This window comes from Bos grunniens, chromosome 19 (genome assembly GCF_055505025.1).
Source record: "Bos grunniens cultivar Pamir isolate PY7600 chromosome 19, Bosgru_T2T1.0, whole genome shotgun sequence".
NCBI lineage: Eukaryota > Metazoa > Chordata > Mammalia > Artiodactyla > Bovidae > Bos > Bos grunniens.
The window spans coordinates 5312250-5333646 of record NC_141183.1 but is presented as its reverse complement, the minus strand read 5'-3'; the positions used below and the strand labels follow the sequence as shown (position 1 = coordinate 5333646).

Here is a 21397-nt window from a genome sequence, read left to right as displayed (position 1 = left end):
TGTGTGTGCTCTGTCACCTCCAACTGTTTGTGACCCCATGGACTGTAGCCCGCCAGGCTCCTCTGTTTGTGCAGTTTTCCCAGGCAAGAATACTAGAGTGGGCTACCGTTTCCTCCTCTAGGGGATCTTTCAGACCCAGGGATTGAACCCACATCTCCTGTGTCTCCTGCACTGTAGGTGGATTCTTTACCGCTTGAGCCGTCGTGGGGGGTGGGGGTGGGGAATGTCTATTGAAACACTGTCCTCAGTAAGGATCAATTAAAAAAAAATTATTTGGAGTGATTTTTCTGCAAAGCAGTTGTCATGTGTTTCTTATGCAAAAGTATTGTATGAGCAGGATCTGCTTTAGGGTGGTTGACTGGTGGGAGTGATTTGTAGTGAATTGTCCACACCCTTTTGCCTTTTCTTTTTTTTAAACTTAAAGTGTTGTTGCAGGGACAGTTGGCTGGGGCTTGGTGTGCAGTCTGTGGCCTGGCACAGAATCCTCTGGATGAAAAGTTACCGCCGGCCCAATGTCCTCCTTCCCCATCAAGAAAGAGATGACTCAACATCCTTAGACTTCAGAGGAGTTAGTCAGGTTCTAGTTCTCTTCCTCGGTTGAAAGCCTTGGCGATTCTCCAAATCTGAGATCTTGCCCCAGAGATGCAGAGGTTGTGCCATGTGTGCACGCAAGTGTGTTACACGTCCACTTCCTGTGTGTGTGCATTCATGTCACATGCACACATGTGAACGTGTTCTTCACGTGCACCGGCATCCCGTGCGCATGCCCTGGCTCGGGGGTGTGGTCTGTATGTGTCCGAGCAAACTCAGGGCAGCGAAGGTACCAGTTGAGCTGAACTTGAGTCTTACTGATTTAGGCAGCGTCACGTGGCATGCGGGATCTTAGTTCCCCAACCAGGGATCAAACCCACACCCTTACACTGCAAGTGTGGAGTTTTAACCACTGGATCAGGGAAGTCCTTGAACTTAAGAGCCTTAGAAGATGGTCCATTTCGCTGGAGAAGTGGATGCTGGTAAAGGATAAGAAAACAGCTAAGCTTTCATTGTGTTATGTAAGAACCATTTGGGGTTCTTGTTAAAAAAGAACACTCATGAGAAAAAAAGATCTGGCTTCTCAGGAATGGACCATGTTCCCTGGCCTGGGGGACAGGGAGCCTTGAAGAAACTGATACCCAGCCACCTTCCAGACCAGAGGTGGGATACTGTCCCAGAGGGTGTTGCTGCCTTTTGGGGTACTGGTGCATCTGTAGGTAGTCCTGCAGAGCTGGTGGCCGACCTTCCTGTTTTTGGCCATGCCAGGAAACATGCAAGATCTTAGTTCCCCCACCAGGGCTCGAACCCATGCCCCCTGCAGTGGAAGCTCGGATCTTAATCGCTGGACTACCGGGGAAGTGGTGGTGGTTTAGTTGCTCAGTTGTGTCCGACTCTTGCAACCCTGTGAACTGTATCCGAACAGGCTCCTCTATCCATGGGGTTCTCCAGGCAAGAATACAGGAGTGGGTTGCCATTTCCTTCTCCAGGGGACCTTCCCAACCCAGGAATCGAACCCAGGTTTCCCGCATTGCAGGCAGATTCTTTACTGACCGAGCTATGAGGGAAGCCCTTAGTCCTCTTTTGAGACTAGCCGTCTTCTCTCAGGACCCCTGTGCTGGCTACCTTGTAATCTATTCCTTGTAAGGACTTGGGACCACTGCGTCTCCTGCGTGCAAACTACTGCAGTCTTATTTGGTAAATCACAGCACACCCCTCTATTTCTCTTCGCAGCCAAGGGACCTTCTCTATTGCTTAAGCGATTGGAGGCTGCGATCACTGAGTAACTGGTGTGGGTAAAGCCTAGGAAGTCATTCTGGATTTCTTTTTAAGTGGGCCTTGCATCCCATTCCTGGACAGGCTTCTCTGAAAGGATGGGGCGATTTTATCTCTAACCAGGACAACCCTCTTCTTCTTCCAGTCCTTACAGGATCTGGACACAAATCCTCCCCCTCTGGACCAGACATGCGTCCTCAGAAAGAGGTCTTTTCCTCCCCCAGGGCTGGTCCTTCAGTGACACCAGGAGAGCAGAGAGATGAAACAGAGCCTCTTTCTCCCACCCACTGGAGTCGAGGCTCTGCGTCATCAGCTCTCATGCTGAAAATCTTTGTCCTGGGAGCAGACGGAGCCCAGTCATCAACTTGCAGCATTTCGTTTAATGATATTTTACTCACTTTTCGTCTTAGGAGAACTGATAATGTTTTCTGTTCAGCTTGGCTAAATCTCAGTTAATAATTAGCTTTTTTTTTTTTAAAAGGTCTTAAAAAAATAATTTTATTATTTACTTGTTTTTGGCTCTGCCGGGTCCTTGTTGCTGCTTGGGCTCTTCTCTAGTTGATGCGAGCAAGCTTCTCATTGCAGTGCCTTCTCTTGTTGCAGAGCGAGGGCTCTAGGGCGCATGGGCTCAGTAGTTGCGGCTCCCGGGCTCCAGAGCACAGGCTCGGGAGTTGTAGCCTGTGGGCTTCTAGGCGCCCATGGCATGTGGGATCTTCTCAGATCAGGGACTGAACCTGTGTCTCCTGCACTGGCAGGCACACTCTCCACCACTGGGCCACCAGGGAAGCCTCACCTCTGTTTTTAAGCGTAGTCCAGACGTATGTAACCTGACATATCTACAGGAGAAAACCAGGCGCCAGCCTGTATTTAGTCACCACGGACTTGAAGCCGAAGGGCAGTCAGTCGATGGAACTGGCGGTGGGAGTGGGGAGGGGTGTGAAGCCTTGAGGTGTTATTCTCAGCCCTGAGGGTCTGCTGACTCCGGTAACAGCTACACACTCTTTTCAGCTGTAAGTAGAATACAGTCCCTGATGCCTACTTTCTAGATGAGCTTCTAGGAAAAATATTAGAGGCTCTGCCTATGGGAATTTTCCTAGAAATTCACATATTAGAACCAAAACCTTCCACTTAGGGGAAGGTTTGCTTTGGTAGAACATTTGATAGGAAATTCTGTATATTTGAATCTGGCAAAAAAATAGAGATTAGAAAAGTGGCTGATTATAAGCTATTACTTATAAGTTTGACATCCTGGAATGTGAAGTCAAGTGGGCCTTAGGAAGCATCACTACGAACAAAGCTAGTGGAGGTGATGGAATTCCAGCTGAATTATTTCAAATCCTAAAAGATAATGTTGTGAAAATGCTGTACTCAATATGCCAGCAAATTTGGAAAACTCAGCAGTGGCCATAGGACTGGAAAAGGTCAGTATTCATTCCAATCCCAAAGAAAGGCAATGCCAAAGAATGCTCAAACTACCGCACAATTGCACTCATCTCACACCCTAGTAAAGTAATGCTCAAAATTCTCCAAGCCAGGCTTCAACAATATGTGAACCATGAACTTCCACATGTTCAAGCTGGATTTAGAAAAGGCAGAGGAACAAGAGACCAAATTGCCAACATCTGCTGGATCATTGAAAAAGCAAGAGAGTTCCAGAAAAAAATCTACTTCTGCTTTATTGACTATGCCAAAGTCTTTGACTGTGTAGACAACAAACTCTGGAAAATTCTTAAAGAGATGGGAATACCAGACCACTTGATCTGCCTCTTGAGAAATCTGTGTGCAGGTCAAGAAGCAACAGTTAGAACTGGACATGGAACAACAGACTGGTTCCAAATAGGGAAAGGAGTACATCAAGGCTGTATATTGTCACCCTGCTTATTTAACTTCTATGCAGAGTACATCATGAGAAATGCTGGGCTGGATGAAGCACAAGCTGGAATCAAGATTGCCAGGAGAAATATCAATAACCTCAGATATGCAGATGACACCATCTTTATGGCAGAAAGTGAAGAACTAAAGAGCCTCTTGATGAAAGTGAAAGAGGGGAGTGAAAAAGTTGGCTTAAAGCTCAACATTCACAAAACTAAAATCATGGCATCTGGTCCCATCACTTCAGGGCAGATAGATGGGGAAACAGTGGAAACAGTGACAGACTTTATTTTGGGGGGCTCCAAAATCACTATAGATGATGACTGCAGCCATGAAATTAAAAGACTCTTGCTCCTTGGAAGAAAAGTTATGACCAACCTAGACAACATATTAAAAGGCAGAGACATTATTTTACCAACAAAGGTCCATCTATTCAAGGCTATGGTTTTTCCAGTGGTCATGTATGGATGTGAGAGTTGGACTATAAAGAAAGCTGAGCACGGAAGAATTGATGCTTTTGAACTGTGGTGTTGGAGAAGTCTCTTGAGAGTCCCTTGGCCTGCAAGGAGATCCAACCAGTCCATCCTAAAGGAAGTCAGTCCCGAATATACATTGGAAGGACTGATGCTAAAGCTGAAACTCCAATACTTTGGCCACCTGATGTGAAGAACTGACTCATTGGAAAAGACCCTAATGAAGATTGAAGGCAGGAGGAGAAGGGGATAACAGAGGATGAGATGGTTGGATGGCATCACTGACTCGATGGACATGAGTTTAAGTAAGCTCTGGGAGTTGGTGATGGACAGGGAAGCCTGGTGTGCTGCAGTCCATGGGGTCATAAAGAGTCGAACATGACTGAGTGACTGAACTGAACTGATAAGCTTGAATGCTTGGTCTGCCAAATAGTGTGATTTGTGTGATGATGAGCGTTTCAGAGACACGCATCAGACCTTCCCCATCACATAAGGAGCCTTTTAAAAATAAAAATATTTACCTGGCACGTGGAATCTTCATTGCGTCATGAGGCATCTTCCCTTGTGGCACACGGACTCTCATGGACTCTCTAGTGATGCACAGGCTCAGTAGTTGTGTCTCTGGCTTAGTTGCTCCGTGGAGTTGGGATCTTCGTTCCCCAGGCAGGGATCAAACCTGCATCCCCTGCGGTGCAAGGTGACTTCTTAACCACTGGACCACCAGGGAAGAAACATGTGGAACCTTTTGATGGTTTTCCTGCCATGTTTTTTCCCAACAAGGCCAAAGTTCCTTTCTGTTTTTCATTGAAACTTGGCCATCTTGATTGAATAGCCCCATCTGGGGCAGATTGAAAGTGAAAGTCACTCAGGCATGTCTGACTCTGCAACCCCATGGACTGTATAGTCCATGGAATTCTCCAGGCCAGAATACTGGAGTGGGTAGCCTTTCCTTTCTCCAGGGATCTTCCCAACCCAGGGATCAAACCCAGGTCTCCTACATTGCAGGTGGATTCTTTACCAGCTGAGCCACAAAGGAAGCCCAAGAATACCGGAGTGGGTAGCCTATCTCTTCTCCAGTGGATCTTCCCGACCCAGGAATCTAACTGGGGTCTCCTGCATTGCAGGCGGATTCTTTACCAACTGAGCTATCAGGGAAGCCCTTGTCGGGGCTGATTACATACATCTGTCTTGACAGTCATCCACTTGCTACTCCTGTCAATGACCAGGCTGTGCACTTTTCCCAGTATGGAGCTCCTATTTAGGGCAGCTGGAGCCAAGCACTTCAATAGCTAGATTTTGTCTTGAAGGAGAGGATGAATTTGTTTAAGCAGACTCCAGGTCATTGCCAACTCTGGAAGTCTCAGCAACCAGGCTACATTTTCTTCTCTGCCTACCATTTATGAGAGATAAATAAGTTTATGCAAATACAAAAAGAAGTATGATTATAAGATGAAACAGTTGGCTGAGGGCCCAGGGTTCAGGTCCTTGTCCAGGTGCCAAAAGAAATAAATAACCAAAAAAAATTTTTTTTTAAAAGTTGAAATGGTCAGAAAAGTTGTTACAGAAAAATGCATGCAATAAACTATTATATATAGAATGGATAAGCAGAAGATCCTGCTGCATAGCACGGGGAACTGGAGCCAATATCCTGAGGTAAACCATAAATGTAAAAGAATAGGAAAAAGAACGCGTATAACGGAGTCACAGTTTGCTGTACGGCAGAAATTAGCACAACATTGTAAATCACCTGTATTTCAATAAAATAAAAGTTTTAAATGCATGCAATAAAATCACACGTGATTACTCAAGACCAGCTACACATTCATCTCGGGACTGCTGAGCAGTCACAACCAATGGAGCATGGCTCCTCCAGTTTTCCTCTTCATGGTGGTGGTGGTGGTTTAGTCGCTAAGTCATGTTTGACTCTTTTGCGACCCCATGGACTGTAGCCCGCCAGCCTCCTCTGTCTCTGGGATTCTCCAGGCAAGAATACTGCAGTGGGTTTCCATTTCCTCCTGCAGGGGATCTTCCCCGCTTCTGCTGCACTGCAGGCGGGTCTCCTGCCTCGAAAGCGGATTCTTTACGGCTGAGCCTCCCGGGAAGCCCCTTCTTCTTCAGAAAAGCAAGTAAAAGAAAGAAACACAGCATCCTTCCATCTTCCCATGTCCTGCATCCTCCTAGACTGTTCCAAGCTGTGACATGAACTTCACCAAAGTTCCAGCCCCACGTGCAGTCTTACTCAACTCTCTGTGTTACTGAAAGACGAGCCGACATCAATCAACACAGGCCCCAGTGTCCTGTCACCTCCGCTGATGCCTTTCTCGTTACACCCACTTAGATTTAATCAGCTCTTTGCTACCCATGTGAATAGAAGGTTAAATAGTAGCTTGCATAACCCAAATGCTCAGATACCCTAAAATCAAAGCAGTGCATCACTTTTTATTCTTTCCTACCATCCTGCAGATCTGTCTTCATAATTATATGTCGAGTGGAGGCTGAAATTAAAATTTGAAACTAAAATTGCATTAACATTTAAATGAAAATATGTGTCCCCTCCTTTGGAGCAAAGAAAAGAACCTGAGAGCAAATTATCGTAGAAAGAGATTGTTCATAAAGTGGAGAGTACTTCCTTGTAGAGTAGAAACATGATGGCTTATTTGGGCAGAATTATAGCATCAATGGCTTCCCAGGTGGCGTAGTGGTAACGAATCTGCCTGCCGGGCAGGGGATGTGGGTTTGATCCCTGGGTCAGGAAGATCCCCTGGAGGGAAAAATGGCAACCGCCCTGCAGGCAGCTTCTCTGATCGCAGGGGCATGAGTGCCCTAAAACTTGTCTGTCTGCCCTGAAATTACTTCTACCAATTCTTGGTCCCTTGGAATCACTTCTCTTAAGTAAATGTCAGCATTTATGTAAAGGCCCAGGAATATCTCATAGTATAATAATGGTAAGGGCTTCCCAGATGGCGCTAGTAATAAAGAATCTACCTGCAATGCAGGAGACCTGGGTTCCATCCCTGGGTCGGGAAGATCCCTTGGAGGAGGAAATGGAAACCCACTCCAGTATTCTTGCCTGGGGAATCCCATGGCAGAGGAGCCTGGTGGGTTACAGCCCATGGGATTGCACAGAGTCGGACTGAAGTGACTTAGCACATATAATAATGGTAAAGTTGGGTTTAAAGCATTTTATTGCAAATCTTGCTTATTTTTACGGAAGGGGGTGGGAAGGGGAGAGGGAGGGGAAATCGTTGTCCATCAGTTGTGGCTGCTAAGATGTCCTGAACTGACCTTGCAGCTGAACTTTCTTTTAGTAACTTTGTGGGATTTCACTGCAAGCATTTTTTTGGCCACAACATGAGGCCTGAGGCATCCGTTTTCTGATCAGAGATGAAACCCACACCCCCTCCAGTGGGAGCGTGGCATCTTAACCACTGGGCCGCCAGGGAAGTCTGGACTGCAGGTGTGTTTCGTGTGTGACAACTTTCTTTATAGTCTCGTAATTGTACTTCTTTTTATTTTTGCATGGACTTATCTATCATCAATATTTTTTAAAAAACACCTTTATTTTTTATTTATTTGGCTGTTCGGGGTGGGGGGGGTCTTAGTTTCAGCACATGGGATCTTCAGTTGCAGCACGTGGGATCCAGTTTCCTGACCTGGGATTGAGCCTGGGCCCCCTGCATTGGGAGCACAGAGTCCCAGCCATTGGGCCACGAGGAAGTGTTTTTGAACACATTTTCAGGGTCTCAGTCAATGCTTTGGGGAAGGAGGTGGCGTGGGTGACCTAGGCAGATAGAACAGAAGCAGCATGCTGACCACAGGTGGAGTCCTCGGTCATCCTGACAGCCTGTGCTCAGGCAGCCGGAAGAGGCAAGCTTGTTTTCAAATATGGTGAAATTGATACCTAAAACCCAACGAGTGAGGCTCTTGTACAAACCCAGAGACCATGGCATCCTGGCAAACACCCGAGTGTGTATTTCTTTGTACCCCGGAAGTTGCGATCGGTCAACGAAATGGGTGTTGCCTCTCTTCCTGTTGCCCGTACACAAGCCCGTCTTCAGTTTCAGGGACGGAAAAACGTCCCTGACGGTGTGAAGTGCCTGTCTGTAATGGTGCTTGAGGAATAGCTCAGGAAGCCCGAGGATTAAAGGTCGATGTTTATTGTGTGTTTTGTGGGTGAGGAAGGTGGGACAGCCACACCTGTGAGGGATGGGGCTGCGCCAACGCTCACACCCACACCCCCTACACTCGGCATATTTATTGGCTGGTGCCTGTGCTGACGGTTTTGGAGCCGTGTCCTCAGACCTTCCGCATGCACTGTGATTTTATTAGTGCCCAGCTTTGTAGAGAGTTCTTAAAAAGTACCTTTGAGGGATTGTTGAGTAACATTTCCATTTTCTTTCTTTGAGAGAACATGTCTGGCATTAAAAAAAAAACCAACTTTATGGTTTCTCATAAAGGTGTAATTTTGGTTCGTTCTTATTCATTTATTTTCATGGTGAGGAGAATAAAATTGTTTCCCTATAAGAATGATTGTCTATTTTTTGCCTTGCACGTTAGTGATTTTTCACCCAACCCCACTCCCTTCCATGGCTCCCTAGGAAAAATTGAGGCAATTTAAGAAGAAAATGATACAATCTTAGAGCAGGCCATGTCTGGATAAATACAATGATCGATGACCACAACCACTTAATGTCCTTTTGGAGAGATGAATAATCCTTTGATTATATCTAAGAAGAGAAAACACATGAATTTATGTTCTGGGTCTTAAATACCTTCTCCCTCACCCGCCCCCTCCTTTTTTTTTTACTTTGATTTAACTTGCCTGAAATTAATGAAGCAAAAACTCAGGGTCAGAGGCCAGTTTTGTGAGGCTGGACACTTATACAATTTAAGGAGACCTTTTTAAGAAAAAGAATACAAAAATATCTTACTTTTACATATTTTTCTTTCTTTACAAAAGCATATGACCATGTGACATACCGCCCAAGCAAGAGAGATCCCTGAAGCTTAAACTTTATTGGCTTCATGGTAAGTCCATTTCTGTGGGTACCACATTGGAATAAACATCCCTCTATGCTATGCACATTTGAACTTGCTACTTGTGTCCTTGAACTCAGGAAACGTACCTAGGTCATGGCTGTACAGGGACTAGATAAGGATATGCAGGTATAAACGTAAGACCACGAGATTACACACGGGGTTTTAAACACACAAACACGCAGAGTTTTCTGTTTTTGTTGAATTTCAGTTGTTTCTAAAGGTCTCACCCAGGCGGGATCTCCTCTTCTCCAGACTCTGAATTGTCTGCTTGCATCTATATGTTCCCTCTAAGGGGGGTGTAATCAGTTTAATACCTTACCATTCACTCATGCAAGCCGACTCAAACCCTGTTCTCTGAATTGGACTCCTGCTGAGCAGATTCCTATTCTAGAAGCCAGGTGATGGGTGGGAGGAAGCAGGGGGCTGGGGCTGGGGAGCACACCGGCCGTTTGGCAGAGCCTGGCATCTGAGTGATGGATTTTTCAGGCAGTTCAGATACTGGTCTGGAGGTCTCCGTTGAGGAGGGTCCTCTGGGTCTCCGTGGTCTCATTCAGCCGGGATTTGTCCTGCTTACTGTCACTCCGCTCCCCGTCGTCTGTGCCGCTCACCTTGACCAAGCAGAGGACATTCTGGAAGCTCTTCTTGAAGTTGTCGGACAAGAAGGCATAGAGGATAGGGTTGGCACAGCTGTTGGCGTAGGTGAGGACCACCACGAAGTCAAACATGCCTTTGAGGGCTGGGGTGGGACTGATGGCCACTGAGACCGAAGAGACGTTGAAGATGTAGAAGGGGAGCCAGCAGAAGATGAAGACGGCCACCACGATGGACACCATGCGGGTGACCTTCTTCTCAGACTTTTTCCTTTTGGAGGAACCCACTCGGATGCCGGAGGACTTCACCTTGATGATAATGAACAAGTAGCAGAGACAGATGATGGTCAGGGGCACCAGGAACCCCAGAATGAAGGCATAGATGATGAAGCCTGTGTACCAGGCCCCAGATTCGCCTGGCCAGTTGATGGTGCAACTGCTTCTCCCCCACTGGTTGCTCCGAAGGCCAGCATATATCATGATCGGCAAGATGACCAGCAGAGAGACACCCCACACAGCCACGTTGATCATCTTGGCTGTCCGGGGTCTCCTCCACTTGGCCGACTTGATGGGGTGGACCACAGCCAGGTAGCGGTCGATGCTCATGACCGTCAGGCAGAAGATGCTGGTGAACTGATTGATGCCATCCACGGTCATGACCACCCGGCAGATGGCCTTGCCAAAGGGCCAGTGGACCAGAGCCACCTGCATGGCCAGGAAGGGCAGACCCAGCATGAAGAGTTCATCTGCGATGGCCAGGTTGAGGATGTAGATGTTGGTGATGGTCTTCATCTTGGCATAGCGGAGGATGACGTAAATGACCAGTGTGTTGCCACACAACCCAATGATGCAGACCACGAAGTAGATGAAGGTGAGGACGACGTTGCTGGCCAGGTCGTAGTACGGCTCTGTCTGGTTTGAAATGTTGGCTGCCCCCACGGAGCCATTGAGGTCGAACGGAGCGGTCAGCCAAGGTTGGGTCTCATTGAGTTCAGACACCAGATCCATGGCTGCCTTCTAGTCTTAGGCTAGATCCAACCCGCCAGAAGTCTTATTCTCACCTTCATGGGTCCCAGAGGCAAAGGATCCACTGTGACATCTGCAAGGAAGAAAAGAAGATTGACTTATCTGCCAGAGGTTACTTAAGCTGTCACCAGCTTCCCGTGTTTCTGGTTTGCTCTCTCAGACGCTCTTCAGTTGAAAAGTGTGTTGTCTTTCACACCAGTGTGAGCACTACCAGCTCATTCTCACACGCAGGCCATTGGAGTTGTTTTTCCAGTGGCGGGGAAGGGTTTGAGTGAAGTCATCCCAGTTTATCTTGTCATCTTTGGTGACACACACGTGGGAGTTGACTCTACCTGCAAGACAGTGGTTCCTAAGAAGCGGGCTGATCTGAACGTAGAGAAGACAGAGCCCGGAGAAGCCCTACCTTAGAAAAGTCTGACACCTGCGTTCCTGGTCTTTCCCCCTTGAGGAAATCTATGCTGACTTGACAGCTGCTTTGGAGTCTTTCTATTGTGAAAATCCCATAGTGGAAAAATGCCAGACTTTAGAGGTGAAAAAACCATGGAGACCACGTGACCCCATGCCAGGTACTCAACCACTCTCCCCTTTGTTAAAATGGGGGTATCATGAAGACGAAGTGATGAAATGAAGATGAAAATGCCTAGCGCTGTGCTGGGCTCCTAATTAGAACTCTAAAAATGTTGTCTTTTCTCCCTTTTTCATTTTTTGTTGTTCAGTCGCTAAGTCATGTCTGACTCTTTGGGATACCATGGACTGCAGCATGCCAGGCTTCCCTGTCCTTCACACCTCCCAGAGTTTTCAAACTCATCTCCATTGAGTCGGTGATGCCATCCAACCATGTTATCCTCTTCCGCCTTCTTCTTCTGCCTTCAATCTTTCCCGGCATCAGGGTCTTTTCTAGTGAGTTGGCTCTTTGCATCAAGTGACCAAAGGACTGGAGCTTTAGCTTTAGCATCAGTCTTTCCAATGAATACCAACTTATTTCTAATTTATTGAAATCTGCCTACACAATGAACCAGTTTATAGTCTTAAATATTAAAAAGAAAGATCTGGCTTGCTTTTATTTTTAAAATATTGGCTCTAGTTGATTTTTGTTTCCTCTCTTTGACTCTGATACCCAGTGCTTGACCTCCTGGTGCCCTGGAGAATCCTTTCCTAAGTCCCCCATCAGGATGCTGGAGATCATTTCACACCCCAGAGAATTTGCCTGTGATCCTCTAATTAAGGGGAAAAACAGGGTCCAGGAGGGAGGAAGGCAGGCTGATTCACATTTACTGTCTCCTTGACCTTCCAAACAATCCTATGATGTGGGGATACTTATCCCCATTTTACAGACGAGGAAACTGAGACTAAGCGAGTTTAAGGAACTTGCTCCCATTCCCTTGAGCGTCACTGGTGAAGTTGAAATTTGAACACAGGACATCCAAGCTTTCTACTTTTCACAGCATCACAGCCGCTGCTCAGTGGATTGGAAAACCACTGACTGATAATTGGGCTTTGGTTTGAAGCAGCTGACTCTGGTCTTACCTCCATCCTGAGAAAATAATTGGGACACTATTGGCTTGGCCTAAGATGTAGAACAATAGCTTATCACATAATTAAATGATTTATCTGCGGTTATTCAAAAAACATCCCTGGGACAATTCTTTGTCATACAGAATGGACCAGACATGGAGGTGACATCTTAGGAGGGGAGACAGGAAGGGCACCAACTCTAAGGGTGTGAGTTGCCTGGAGATATGAACAAGGGACTTGAGAATGCCTTTCTCTTCTGGGAGATTCAGAGGCTTCACATGAGGAATGTTTGAGCTGGGTCTTGAGTCCCTGAAGTGGGAAGTAAGGAGGGCAGGGAAGAGGTCACTCTGGGAAGGGGGATGCTGGCAAAGCATTGAAGGGCTCAGCTCATAGTGGGAGGAGTTCACCTGGAGGACACATTTCCCCGGAGCAGGGTGCTTTCCCTGACGCCTGAGTGAAGACTGGACATTGTTCCTTTCTGCTTGGAGAGTCTGCTGATGAGTTACAGGGGAGTTAGCCAGCAGCAAGTACTGCACGGTGCTTGCCTACATTTGCCTCGGGTTCATTCTGCACTGCCGGGAGCACTGTTTGTCTTTTCTGTGCTGACCTCCCCACCACACAGCTGTCTGTAAAGTGGGCCTGGGGGCTTCATGGCTGATCTTTCTGCAAAGTACTTTGGGGACCCAGGAGTCAATATCTGAGTTGGGTAAAAAGCATAAACTGGCAGCAATTAAAAACAGAAGCTGTGAAGAAACCGTTTTTCATGTCCTTAGATTAACACAGGCTGTTTCCAATATCATTTCTAACTGTCTTGTTATTTTAATTCTTCCAACCCCAAAGCCTATTTAAACCACCTGCATTGGGGTGGACATTCGTCACTAGCATTTCTAGGGTCCCATCTATGTGACCTGCAAAGTTACACTCTGATGTCTGGGTGAGACTGGAGACCCCGGGGCTGCAGGGGTAGTGATGATGATGCCGGCATGGGAGGAAATGCTGACCTCCAGCCCTGACTCTGCCTTTTTGGCTGGAGTCTCATGCAATGGGAAGGGATTGAATGGCATCAGTTTTTTTTCTTTTCCCCCTGAGAAGCAGCATTCTCCACCTTTGAGAGAGGCAGCCCCAGACAGAGTTCAGAGCTTGGTGAAGGTGGCAGACTGGATAAGCTGGGGAGCCAGTGTGGAGTGAGAAGCCTCCTCTGAGGAAGAAATGAGTTTGAATCACAGTGAATCTTATTGCATCAATGATGAAGTCAGCTGCCTCGGATCTCCGAGCAACTTCTGCTTCATTGGCGTCTCATTGAAAGTGGACGCCAATGCCAGGCGTCACTACCTGCTGGATTGTGATTAAATGTACCAGGAAGTTGGGTTTTCTGTTTTATTTTTCCAGCGTAAAAATCGTTAGGTATGGGAAATGTCTGGTTGTTGGTTTCCTCTGAGATTGAGTCCAGCCCTGTTGGAGGGGAGGGTGAGAACGGTCTAGCAGCAATCCCCAGCCTTTCCGACACCAGCGACCCGTTCCAGGGAAGACCGGAGGGTGGGATGGTTTCCGGATGTTTCCTGGAGGTTGGGGACCCCTGATCTAGAGCATCCCCTCCCATCCCAGAGAGTCTGCGGTTCCCAGCCTAAGAACTGAGCATTGGGAATGGGACCTCGCGTCCCAGATGACCTTAAATCCTTTTCAACTTCAGTTTTCCCTTTCTCTCCAGCATCTTTCCCTCCATTCAGCCCCCACCCCACTTCCCTCAGGCCTCCTAACCCTTTCCTGGTGGCTGAAGCGTGAGCCCCACTGGTGGCGAGAGCCAAAAGCCAGGTGCGGGCCACCCGGTGGGGCGCTCCTGCGCTTAGGAGAAGCCGAGGCATCGCTGGCAGAAGGGGCAGAGGGGAGAGGAAGGATCCCCACCGCCCGCTCAGTGGGTGCCCCAGGCTGGCACAGAAAATTAGCCTCTGCACCATCCAACTCGCTGGCCATCAGACCCAAGGATTTCTTAAAGGATTCCCTGCTATCTCCAGAGAAGGAGGAGGGATTAAGGATTGTCCTGCCAGCACCCTGATCTCCAAAGGCAGATCGGGGCCCGGCACCAGCGACGGCTGGGAACCGCTGACAGCCGCCTGGGGATTTGACCGGTGCCTCCGGGGGGTTCGGGCTGCTCAGACACTCGGTCTCTCCAAACCTGGGCAACCGGTCCTCTCCGCCCGGGCGGAGCAGACCCTACAGCGCTCGGGATCCGTGTCCCCGACTGGGCGAGGAAGAACAAGGGAGAAGCCCCTCTTTTTTTTTCCTCCTGCTCCGCTGCCTGCCACTCACAGGCTCAGATCGGGTGTAGGTGGGGGAGGGATCCGGGGGCGCGCGCCGGCAGGAGCCGCGGCGATATCCCCCTCGCTAGCCTCGCTGTCCTCGCGTCGGGGTTCTGATGCAGGCAGCTGGCAGAGTTGTCCCCGTCGCAGCAGCTGCCACCTGGACACTCGGCTGGGAGACCAGGGCTGGATAAGGGCGCACGCCGCGCACACCAGCCTGCAGCTGTGCGGACACGTCCGTTCCAGCACAGGCGATCCACGGCGTCCCGATCGCGCCGGGACACCGGCTGTCGTTCATTCCCACCAAAACCACCCACGAAAGCACAAGGGTGGAGAGCCACGCGCCGGGACCTACAGTGGGCACGCCGGGGCGCGCACCTCCACGCAGCGCAGATGCACCCAGGTGCCCAAGTGCGTTTCTCTCTCTCAGACACCCACAGACACGCACACGCACACGCACGCCCACACACCTCACCTTTGCTTTTCCGCTGCAATCTGCCAGCTCGGCTCGCGGGCACCCAGCGGCTGTCCCCAACCCAGCCCGGCGGCCGGGCGCGCAGCTGCTTGGCCGGCGCTCGGCGTCTAGAGCCGCCGGCTCCGTTCGCGAGTCGCGCCCCGGAGCGTGGCCCGCAGACCCCGGGAGCCGAGCCGCGGACTGAGGCTCCGGGCGTGGGGGAGCAAGCGCGCGCGCGGGTGGCTGCGCCGCTCGGACTAGCAGTGCGGAGCGCGGGCACCTCGGCTCCTGTCCCCACGCCCCCCCATGACGTCACCGCAGCTCGCTCCGCCCGCCCGGTCGGGTGGGCGGACTGGGGTGCGCTGCGGGAGAATCCCGGGGTGGCTGCGGGCAGAGGTCGCAGGCACCAGGGCTAAAGGGAGACCCTCGTGCGGGGCGCGAAGGGTCAAGCGATTTCAGCCTCCCCAAGATCGGTGGCACGGACACGAGCTGTCTTCCGTCCTCCTTCACAGAGTCGGTTCTGTTTCACCCAGCCTATTTCAGACAGCTGGAGTGGCGGCTGGTCGACCCAGACTCTGGGACTTCTGCCGTGTCTGAATTCAGACAACTTTGCAAAGCAGTGGGTCATCTCCCAGGCACAAGGCCCCCGGAAGGAGCGGGAGGAAAACAGGACCAGGGGAATGCCCGTCTGGATGCAGTGGCCAGCGCCCCTCCGCTCAGGGCTGAGCCCGCTCTTGGTTCCAAAATTCAGGTGGGAGAGCAATCAGAGGCGCAACACTAGAGCAGCTCATCCCAACTCTACCCTCTCTCCACAACTTGGAGAGGCAGAGGCCCTACAGCCATCCCCTTCCTTCACCTTGACCTTGGGCACAGCCCCTCCTCCTCCCCGCTGGGAGGGAGCAAAGAGAAGGAACATGCATGAAGTGGGGGTTGTCACATGCGGGGACAGCTGTTTGTTTTTTGGCCGTGATGATTCAGCTTCTGTTCCAAGTTTAATAAGTCACATTCAGTCCTGCAGCCTCTCCTTCCTCACCCTCCTCCAAGTACACACAGTCACACACGTATTCACACACTCACACACACACATACACTCCACATCGTGAGTACATTTTAGAGGATGAGCAAACAGAAAGCAAACGCCAACTACAGTTTTCTCTGTGGGCTGAGCTGGCTCTGACTGTCCAGTGCTGTTATCTGATTTGCAATTCACCAGTGAAAGTTACAGTCCAGAGACTCTTTAGCAGGTAGGGTGAGCCCCAGAGACCTGGGAAGGGGGCTGGCAGGTAAGGTAGCAAATAACTGCCGATTTCTATCTGGGCCAAGCTGTGTCTTGGGGTACCCACCGTGAGGGTGGAAATCAAGGTTACCCTTGGATGTGTCTCTTTCTGAGATGCCGGTCATCATGGGGCTTGAGTCGTCATCCTGGTGCTCGGGGCCAGATGGACGGGTGGTTGACTCATGTTCCAGCCAGTCTGGGAGCCTGCTTCTCTCTGTGTGCCGAGCACAGGGGCTGGGCACGTAGCTTGACACAAGTGGGGTGCCCCTGCTCACCACCAGCTGGGAGATGGAGGGCTGGCTATAGTGCCGGGGCAGCGAGGGTTGAACGCAAGAGAACGCCCCACGCTCGGGGTCGGGGGGGGGGCAGTTGCCACAGCAACACCTGCTGCCACTTGCAGTTTAAAACCAGTGACCCAACTGGTTTCCAGGAAGAGGAGGAAAAGGAAGACCCAGGAAAGGCCTATCCCAGTCTCAAATTCCCTTCCCGGGAAACGTGTTATCTTTCCAAAGGCCTTGAACTATTAGTGCCAAACTCCTGTTATCATCCTTAAAAAAAAAAATCCGTTTTCTAATCTATACAAGAGCCGAATCAGTGGCTCTCACTGTCCTCCTTCCCACCCCCCACCCCACCCCGCCAGCCCTCAGGATAACTCTAATGGGACAATGCATTCTCTGCCCCCCACCAGTTTTATATGAGTTCTACCAGCAAAACCAGACTGCCCCTGAAGGACCAGCTAAATAACCATCTCTCTTCACGGCAGCTCGCTGGGGCGATCGGTACATGTGTTGGTTGCAACCTCAGAAGTTTCCCACGTGAAGTTCAGAACGGCCTCCCCTGTACACGGAGGGCAAGGAGAGAAGAGGGAAAGGCAGCCACTCCAGATCGGTAGGTGGCCGGTGTAAGAAGCAGAAAAGTCACTGACGAGGCTTTTCTTGGGCACTATAAGATTCACCTGCTCACCAGAATCTTAGAAGTTTATAGAGGCCTTTAGGGGCTCGGACTTCCCTGGTGGCTCAGATGGTAAAGAATCCACCTGCAGTGCAGGAGACCTGGGTTCGATTCCTAGGTTGGGAAGATCCCCTGGAGAAGGGAATGGCGACCCACTCCAGTGTTCTTGCCTGGAGAATCCCATGGACAGAGGAGTCTGGTGGGGTACAGTCCATGGGGTTGCAAAGAGTCAGACATGACTGAGTGACTAATTTCATTTTAGTGGGGTTCAGTCATGTATTCAGTCTGATGGTCTCAACAGCACACTGCTCTCAAGACTGTGTCTTTGAAATGGCTCCTAGCAAGGGCAATGTTTGCAATGGCCTAGAACGGGGGGAGGGGGTGCCGAGATTGCCCCTGGCCAGCTCTCAGGTCACAGAGTGGTCACATCTTCTCCATGACCTCCTTGAACAAGTCTCTTCATCTCGGATGAGCTGATGCAGTGAAATCCCCCTTCGCTGGCCTTTCCTTGTGACTCCTCCTCTCTGCTGCCTCCCCATATGGCAGGTGGGGTGAGTTCAGCCTGGAAAAACTACTGTCAGATCCACCCACCTCAGACACGCCTGTTGTTCAGTTGCTCAGTCGTGTCTGACTCTTTGTGACTCCGTGAAGTGCGGCACGCCAGGCTTCCCTGTCCAAACAATCTCCCGGAGCTCGCTCAAACTCATGTCCGTGAACCGGTGATGCCATCCAACCATCCCATCCTCTGTTGTCCCCTTCTCCTCCCACCTTCAATCTTTCCCAGCATCAGGGTCTTTTCCAGTGAGTCAGCTCTTCTCATCAGGTAGACAGTGAGGCGATCAGACCCGTCAGTCCTAAAGGAAGTCATCCCTGAATATTCATTGGAAGAACAGATGCTGAAGCTGAAGCTCCAATACTTTGGCCACCTGATGTGAAGGAACTGTGTAATCTAGAACAGTTGTTGATTTTGTCCAAGTAATGGAGGCCTCCCTCCGAGGGCTTTGAATGCCTCGAAAGAGCTGTCCTGGGCGGCTCCCCTCCGGTTCCGGTCCGTCTCTGAGTCCTAACGGCCGTTCTTCCGGCCTCCCCTCCATCTGCTGAGTGCAGTCTACACTGTCACCCGTGGGGCTGTCTCCTTCCTCTGCAGCTTGCTGAGTAACTAAGTAACCAAACCTTGAGCTAGGAAAATAGAAGGGTTGGAGATGAGATAACCTCCACCCTGGCTTGTTTGATATCTTGAAAGCAATTAAATAATACATTCCCCTCGTTCAGCACTTATCAGAGAGACAATAGACAGCAGGAAATTAAGAATCGGAGCAGGACCCAGGTCCAGGCCAGTGCTCAGCCTTGGGAGATGCCGCTGGGTTCACCCCCTCGGTGAGAAGTTCACAGTCCAGGAGCGCCAACGTGGGTACCTAAGACCCGAGCAGGTCTTTGTGTCTCTTAGCGGCTTAATAAATTAAGTGGGGGGAATTGTGACTCTGCAGTTAGTTTCATGGAAGTGAGTCTTGCAGTTAAGCCTAGAGGAAGGCAGGAGAGTGCTGGGAGGAGGCTTGGACCCGGCTGGGAGAGGCGGATGCCTGTCCAAGCATCCCGGGTGGGTCTTGCTGTATTCACGGGAACACCAGGGATGATAAGGCTTGTCATTTCCGTATGGGAAGGGCAGCCCTTCTGTTGTGGAGAAAATACAGATGCCCAGGGAAGGTCACCTGCGTGTTGAGCAAGTTACCTGCCCTTCCCGGGACACCCCTTTTGCAGGCGTCCTGTCCCTTGTTACCCACAAATCCTGTGCCTTTTACCAAGATTAAGACGTCAGCTTCTACATTTTGTCTCCGAGACTGCATCTTGAACCTGGTAGCACAAGAAGCCCTTTCTGATGTCATGGGTCTTGATGGTTAGTTTGCAAAATATGGCATATGGTCAACAGACCTTTTTGTAAAACTCTGACCATTTGGCATCATGGGTTGAACGGTCTCTTTAGATACAGAAGGGGTTGACTTGAGACCCTTTCTTGGCGTCTCTCTACCCCACCCCTTGACAGGTAGGAGTTTCGCTGGACGCTCATCCCTTTTTGCTGTGGAACTCCTCAATCCCTGGGGAGTGCAATGGCCGAGCAAGTGAGCAGGCATCAAAATCTCTCTGAAAACCACCCCAGCTTTGTCTGGAGTTGGGATGATGGTTAAATGACCTCCAGTAAGTCTAGACACAGAGAGCACAGTTAGAAGACAGTAACCATGGTTTAGGGTTCACTTTTCTCTCCCTTCCCTCATTTGGGCAGAACTGCACATAGAATCCTGGAGCCAGAAGGAGCCGCAGACACGCTCAAATTTATAGTCTGTGGTCCATCACTATGCAGGTGAAAAGATGCCGGGCTCAGAGAGGCCTGGCGACCTGCCCAAGGTCACCCAGCTAGAAAGTGGCAAAGCTCTTCTGAATCGCAGATTCCTGCCCCTCCCGTGGGGACACGCCTCACACTGGGAGTGTGGGAAACTCAGAGCGGGGAGCTCCCAGCTGTCCCCACCGTTCAGCCCAGTGCTCCCTTCCCTCCGGAACTGGGTTCCCTTGTGGAACCCAGCCCCACACTGGCCTGGGTCCTTTTTTCCAACCCCTCAGTGGTGGAGTCGGAAAACGGATGGCCGTCTTCCCCTGGGCTCCTCCCAGCACGCGTGCCTCCTGCACGGATCCTGTAGGACGCCCTGCAGGAGAGAGCAGGAGGCCGGGACGCATACCTGCCCCTTCTCTTGACGATCCCCCCAGGCTTGTCAGTAACACCCATGGGTAACATTTATTAAGGGCCCATTATGTGCTTGGTGGAGACTGAGTGTTCCACACATCCATCATTCCATTTCGTCTTTTCAACCTTTGAGGTCCATCTCATCATCATTATTATTATTGTTATTTTGAGAAAGCTTGCCTTGAAGAAACCTTTATCTTTATCTTCTTTAAGCCCAGTGTTTTCCCGGTTTATTTTGCCACGGGGAACCTTGCCTGTGAATAATTTTTAACACTCATTGAGTGTTACTGTGTACCCAGCACTGTAGTGGAAACTTCGTGTTAACTCGTAATCTCCCCAAAACCCTAGGAAGCCTGTGACAGTTCTGAGTCTCCCCGTTTGTGAAACAAGCAGCCAAGGCACAGAGAGGCTGAGTGCTGTGCTCAAGGCCACACAGCAGCCAAGGCCTGAAGCACAGTCGCAGAGCAGCTTGGTGGAGAAGGGGGTCCTTCCTTCTTCCACACACCCCTGGTGTCTGATTAAAATGCAGGAGGGATGATGGATGCCTTAATTGTTTTCAGCTCTTTCCCCTCTGTTGACCCCCTAACCTCAGGGTGTTTGTTGATGAGTTCTGGATCGTTTCCAAGGTCTCTGAGACCCAGGCAACCATGCCCACGCGGTCTTTTCTAGGGCCCGTTCCCTCCCCCTTCTAGACTGAGCCAGGTAATGAGCGTCTGGTGCTCTCTTGCTGTGTGACCTGTCCCCTCCCACCTCCTTGCTGAATGGCCTAAGTAGGTTGCTCCCTGAGCCTCCTCCTGGGAAAGAAAGAGCTGCCTTTAGGGTCAGATTTATAGACTCAGGGAAGCCAGATGGCCCTCAGAGAGCAGCTGGTAGAGAGCTTCACTGCCATGTTGCAGACCAGAATCTTTTTTGTGTGCTAAGGCCCTTTAGTCATGTCTGACTCTTTGCAACCCCATGGACTGTAGCCTGCCAGGCTCCTCTGTCCATGGGATTCTCCAGGCAAGAATGCTGGATGGAGTGGGTTGCCATGCCCTCCTCCAGGGGATCTTCCCGACCCAGGGATCCAACCCCTGTCTTTTGTGTCTCCTGCATTGGCAGGCGGGTTCTTTACCACCAGCGCCACCTGGGAACAACGAGTCAGACATGACTGAGAACCACCTAGGGAGGTTTAAAGACTGAAGATGCCCTAGCTCCATTCTGAGCAATTCTGATACAATGGACCTGGGATGAAGACCTGATCTTTTTTTTTTTTTTTTTTTTAAGTTCCCCAGATGACTTTAATGTCAACTAGAGCAGAGAACCCTGCTACTTAAACCTCATTTCAGAGATCCAGGAACTTTGGATCAGGGAGGGGAAACATCTG

The 21397-nt window shown here is 50.1% G+C and overlaps 1 protein-coding gene and 1 long non-coding RNA gene across 2 annotated transcripts in view; one reads left to right on the top strand and one right to left on the bottom strand.

Annotated features, from left to right (window-relative positions):
• LOC147350983 (uncharacterized) overlaps positions 1 to 21397 on the top strand; it is a 75940-nt gene that overhangs the window by 17264 nt on the left and 37279 nt on the right. The window contains exon 2 of the long non-coding RNA XR_015147127.1: positions 17113 to 17237. This is a non-coding gene — a long non-coding RNA (uncharacterized LOC147350983). The remainder of the gene's footprint in view (positions 1 to 17112; positions 17238 to 21397) is intronic.
• Positions 8590 to 15338, bottom strand: SSTR2 (somatostatin receptor 2). Its single transcript, XM_086355951.1, has 2 exons — positions 15095 to 15338; positions 8590 to 10880 (listed from the first exon to the last, which is right to left on the bottom strand). Exon 2 carries the CDS (start codon positions 10787 to 10789, stop codon positions 9683 to 9685), a length of 1107 nt encoding a protein of 368 aa, XP_086212077.1. The 5' UTR covers positions 10790 to 10880; positions 15095 to 15338; the 3' UTR covers positions 8590 to 9682.

Coding starts and splice junctions, on each gene's coding strand:
- SSTR2 (XM_086355951.1), bottom strand. CDS start 10,789: ATGGATCTGGTGTCTGAACTCAATGAGACCCAACCTTGGCTGACCGCT.